A 5300-nucleotide genomic window follows, 5' to 3' on the forward strand; every position below is an offset into this window, starting at 1 on the left:
ACATTATTCCATATATATTTTCCAACTTCCGACACATGTTTATGTTTATGGGCTTTAACAGGTTGATTCCTGGTTGCATCAAAGCTGAACGTATGATATAAAAGGGAAACCAAAGCCAGTTAGCACTGCATCCTGTCCAGAGTCACTTAGCCACAAAGAATCCAGAAGGCACAGAAACAGGAATTCTAACACTGACACTGGTAAAGAACTGGACTTGAGGAATGATTCTTGTGCCCCACTGACTTAGGTGCTGGGTGCAGGATCCAGGTGTACGGTTGTTTTGTGTCCCAGAGAGCTCAGCGGCCAGATGCTGACCTACACTGGCTCTCCAGCACTCTGCTCTATACTGCTTGACTTGCCCAGAGTGAGGGATCTTTAGCAGATCAGAGAACTCAGCCTTTAAGCTTTACATCATCAGCTCTATTTTATAACATGGAATTATTCTGTAGTTGTCAAATGCAACAGAACCATAACCAGCACAATTTGAAATTTTAATATACAATATAATTCAATCAAATGAAAATTTCAAACTGGTTTGGATTGAATTTAAAAAAATCAAAAGAGCTATAATGAGTAGTTTATGTAAATTAAACAATTCTTTCTGGATACATTCCTTCTGGCTTTAAACCCATTACATTAGGAATGAATTTGGCACAATATACAGAAATATCAAATGCTTATTGAAATTAACACATTTAAATACCAATGAATATTTAAACTACAAATAGTTCTCTGAATGGCAGAACTAATCAACTCTGGTTTCTTACGGATTTTTCTGTGGTTGAAGTGTATCATCTTACAGCCTCCCTCAATCACATGGATTCTTGGGAATCTACGAGTGCTATGCTATTCTCCTCTGTAAGCATTTATAGGATCTCCCTCCTTACCTAAACACCCGCTGTAATGAAACATGCACGAGTCTAGCAATTATAAAATAACGCCTTTGAATGTGGTTTCAAGTTGATTAGTGTTGTTCAACTGTATTAATCCAGTACTTTGCTCCAATAATTCCACGTTTCTATGTAGATACAAGGCTCTGCCACTTAGATACTTTCATTTACACGTGTCCTCACTTTGGAGAAAAGCACTGTGTAAAATCCGCACATTACTGCATATGAATGAAGTGTTACTTACTCCACATTGGATGCCAGGCATTCATTTTTATCTTGAATATTTAACTGTTGCATTTGAACCACTGTTACCTATTGCTTTGTACAAGCTATTCTGGACTCTGTAATATCAACTCTTGCCTAAGTCTTAAAATGAAAACTCACAGGTGTTGTGTGGAATAACTACAGTGGGCTATTAAGAAGCCAGAACATCAAACAGGACACCCCACTCCTGCGTTACTTACGTGTGCCCACTTCTCATTCCATGTCTCAGGGCTGTGTCGCTGACGTTCCTTTTGCACCCAGGGGTAGCATTTCAGATGTGAAATAATGTCACAATAGGCAGTGCCATTTCCTCCACGCTCATCATTCACTTTAAACAACCAGCGCTGCACTTCCATATTGTCTACAATGAGCTGGCTGAGAACACTGATCATCTGCGGAGCAATCACACAGAGATATTTTGGGCTATGGTTCTTCAATTTAGACTTCCAGTTCTCATACAACCGGACTTGAAATTTATTGTCTAAACACAGTTTCTTTATCCCAGAGATGCTCATGTTGTTACAGTATCTTGGATACGCAGCAAAATCAACCTTGAACATCTCTGATAAAGACTCTGTGGCCTTCATCCTGTACTTGAGTCCACCAAACAGCACTGAACACTTTTGCTGGTCAGAGCAGCTGTGCTCTGAGCAAGAAATTTGCCTGTCCAAGCTGTTTTGTCTGATGAGGACCTTAGGTTTTGGATAATCAGTACTGCTCAATAAACATTTGTGACAGGGAGCGACATGGGGTGGACTACACTATCTGCAGTATCTAAGAAACAATTGTGCCAGATTCCAACACCAGCCAAACAGCTGGGAAATTTTCCTACTGGAGAGCATGTTCTCTGGTTATAAATGTAGGAAGGAGTTACCAAGCAGCCTTTATAAAAATGCTAATTATTTATTTGTGTATGTACACAGATTGAAATGGCTTTTAAAATGCCTTTTGCCCAGCTGGTGTAGGATGCAATTAGCTTCTTAGAAGCTGCAAATGCCTTTGAACCTGGTAGAAGTGTTATAAGATCCTGTCGCGTTGGCTACAGCCTTCTACATTTTTACATAGTAATTTGGGGGACTTTTGTTTCTTGTTTTTTAATGTTGACCTAAAATACAGTTCCATGTGTGTCCTGATGCTATTATTTGTGGCTTTTGAGAATCACATAAATGTTTTTTTCTTGATGACTCCCCTACAGTAATGATAAGGATCAATAACCCTGTATGGACTGTACCAGTCATAAAGAATTATGTGCTATCCTTACATGAAAATGGAATTGTGCTTTAACGTAGCATCACCTTGCTTTGATTATTTAACCTAAAATGCCAATATTTCATACAAGCAAACAGAAGTAGGACTTCCGTAACACTGTAGTAGCACTCACAAGCATTTGATTCACATAAATTATTTAACAATAAATCGGTTGGGGTTTAGATCATTGATCATGTATTTATTTCATCTACTACAGAAGTTGCAGTGTTTGTGTAGCTGAGATTGTTTTCAGCACTAAAGGTGATTAATAAATAGCAAAGCAACGTGAAAAGCCTCTCTAAGAAGTAGGAATTCCTGCAAATCATGGCTTTCATTTTCCTGTATGAGATGTAGCAGCACCATAAAAATATATTTAAAAAGAATCAGTACAGATCATATTTAGACATATCATTGCAAATTGCAAAACCAGGTTATAGAATGAATGCTCTGAATGCAAAATAAGCAGATGCAAACTGAACCCAATACAGAAAACTCTTGTGCCTTGTAGTTTAAGTAATATTTTGTTCTTTTCTTAGGGGTAACACTAACAAGATAGGTGACTTTAGCAGCAATAAGCTGGATACAGAGCAAACTTTGGTTACAGATACACTCAATAAGCCTCAGTTTGAATAAGCTGCCTAAGTGCAAGAAATGTTCCTTTCATCAAACACCTCATTTTCCCAGAATTCCTTGTTCCATTTTCTGTCACTGGTAAAAAACTCCAACTAATTTCATTGAGGCCACAACTTCATGGAGCAGCAACACAAACTCTTTGAAATAACCAGACCAAACACTCTTATATATTCTCAAGGAAGACTACAGTGAATGCAGAACAATTGGGTTACTGCCTGACCAGGGTACAAATTGCATTTAATTGGTCAGGTAGAACCAAAGAAGAACCCAACCTCACACATGGTTTTATGAAACCCAGTCAGGGCCTGGTCTAATCAATACAGTCATTGCAATCATATAATGTTTGCACCCTACCAAGTGAAAACAGGCACCTGGGAGTTGCCCTGTCCCACTTACCTGCTCCTTGTTGTAGATGTCTGACTCTCCAGGAGGGGTTGGCACACAGGCACTGGCAAAAATGCGTTTACTTCCAGACTTGGTACTATAGAGATGAGCCACTTCTGGCACCGAGCCTAATATAGGCACATTTAGCATGTCAGCCACAGCTAAATCATCATTGTGGGGAACCCCTCCAACAATGTAGGCAGCTCTGCTCTGGAGAAGAGTTCTTATTCTCTTGATTGTCTTGGGACTGTACTTCAGCAGCGTGGCCAGGCACATGTGATGCTCCTGGAGAAAGATAACGTTATTCTTGTTAAAAGGTGTTCTTTTCTATTCCATGAAACTCATTTATAATGTTGCACACAATAAATACATTATTAATAGCAGGCTGGGTTATGACCTATCCTGTAGCTTAGCAGTTTAAATTGATAAAAGCTGTTGGGGTGAGGCTCCATAATCGTGCACATCTTTAGTGTGCTGGAAATGGGCTCATTGGGAATAGAACTAATTACTACACATCTGTATTTATTTGATCCATGTGGAATTATCCTTCTGTCAGTCGGCAGAGAGGCTGGTGGCCTTTGGATAATAGTGATTCATCTCAGCAACACTTCTGGCATGGTTTAACTCTAAAGCTCCTAAAAATCAATAACAAAAATGAAGAACACCCTCCCTATAGCAGGGGATGTATTTCACCATACAGTTCAGCAGTGTTTTAAGTGATTCTCTGAGAATAAACCACTTTGATTTACCAAAGCTTGCTCTGATCACATTAAATTACTGGGGATATACAGTTCCACTACATGGTATTTCTGATAGCTACTGTAAATGGAACTGCAGAGTACTCAAGGGTGGTATATACGTTGTTTAAAGTACAAGGGCTTCAACTTTTTGGAAGGAATTTTTCATTTCAAAAAACAAGCTCTATTGTTGAGTAAGGTGATGATGACAGATGCTGTAACCTCTAAATTTAAACTAAGAATATCAGGTGAAACCTCAAAAATATTTCCTACCACATATCCTATGCACAGCCTGCAGATAACCCAGTTCTCTTTGCAAAGATATGGAGGTGCACTGAGGTCAAGACAGACAGGGATGGACATGATGCAGAGATAGTACAAGAGGCATCCACTGCAATAGATTGCCATAAATCATAATTTTTACAAGGAGAAAATCATCTTTACGTTTTGATTTCATCTTATTTAGACCCTAGTCAGGATAGTTTTCAGGCCAGCATAACTACTGGATTTGCTAGGGATTTCCAGGACTGGGGAACCCAAAATATTTTCCTTCAAAGTCATGGATGCTCCTTCACAGGATCTCGAGTACAAATCCTGATTTGGATGGAGATGAAGGTGGAAAAGGAGAAGGGGGAGCCCGCGGAAGCAGACATGAGGAATCCCCTTTTAGCAGTTCCTCAGCGCTTTTTCATACCAAACAGCTCCAAGAAGCACCCAGGTCTCTTTATAAAAGTCAGACATACTGCAAGGACAGTAAAGATGTAAGTCAGAGACATAAGATACTCTTCAAAGTTCTAGTAGGAAGAAGGGAGTCCTAGTAATGCAAGGGCAAAAAGAACAACAAACAGGTTTCCTGGAGCCTTTTTCCTCCCATCAGTTTTAAACCCCAGACTTTCCACGTTGTGATTTCTGTTTCCTTTCTCTTGAAGCCCTGGGATAAAGCAGGGACATGGCCCATTCTGCTGGTCTTGTGGCCGAGTTCTGCCACAGAGAGAAGAGGATCAATTTCCAGCCCCGGTCACTTGCTCCCTGGGGCCACGAGTGGTGATGTAGGGACGAGATTTGCTTTGTGTCTCTCAATAATGGATTTTACAGTTAATTAAAGAGTGCAGGAAACAGGCTGTAAAATCTAGTTCATTCCTGC

The 5300-nt window shown here is 39.8% G+C and overlaps 1 protein-coding gene across 1 annotated transcript in view; it reads right to left on the minus strand.

Annotated features, from left to right (window-relative positions):
• Window positions 1-5300, minus strand: part of IQCH (IQ motif containing H) — a 55166-nt gene that overhangs the window by 26281 nt on the left and 23585 nt on the right. The window contains exons 12-13 of the mRNA XM_010009737.1: window positions 3432-3704; window positions 1355-1546 (exon numbers count right to left, since the gene is read on the minus strand). Of these exons, the coding sequence (XP_010008039.1) occupies window positions 1355-1546; window positions 3432-3704 (465 nt within the window). The remainder of the gene's footprint in view (window positions 1-1354; window positions 1547-3431; window positions 3705-5300) is intronic.

This window comes from Nestor notabilis, unplaced genomic scaffold (genome assembly GCF_000696875.1).
Source record: "Nestor notabilis isolate BGI_N333 unplaced genomic scaffold, ASM69687v1 scaffold832, whole genome shotgun sequence".
NCBI classification, from domain to species: domain Eukaryota; kingdom Metazoa; phylum Chordata; class Aves; order Psittaciformes; family Psittacidae; genus Nestor; species Nestor notabilis.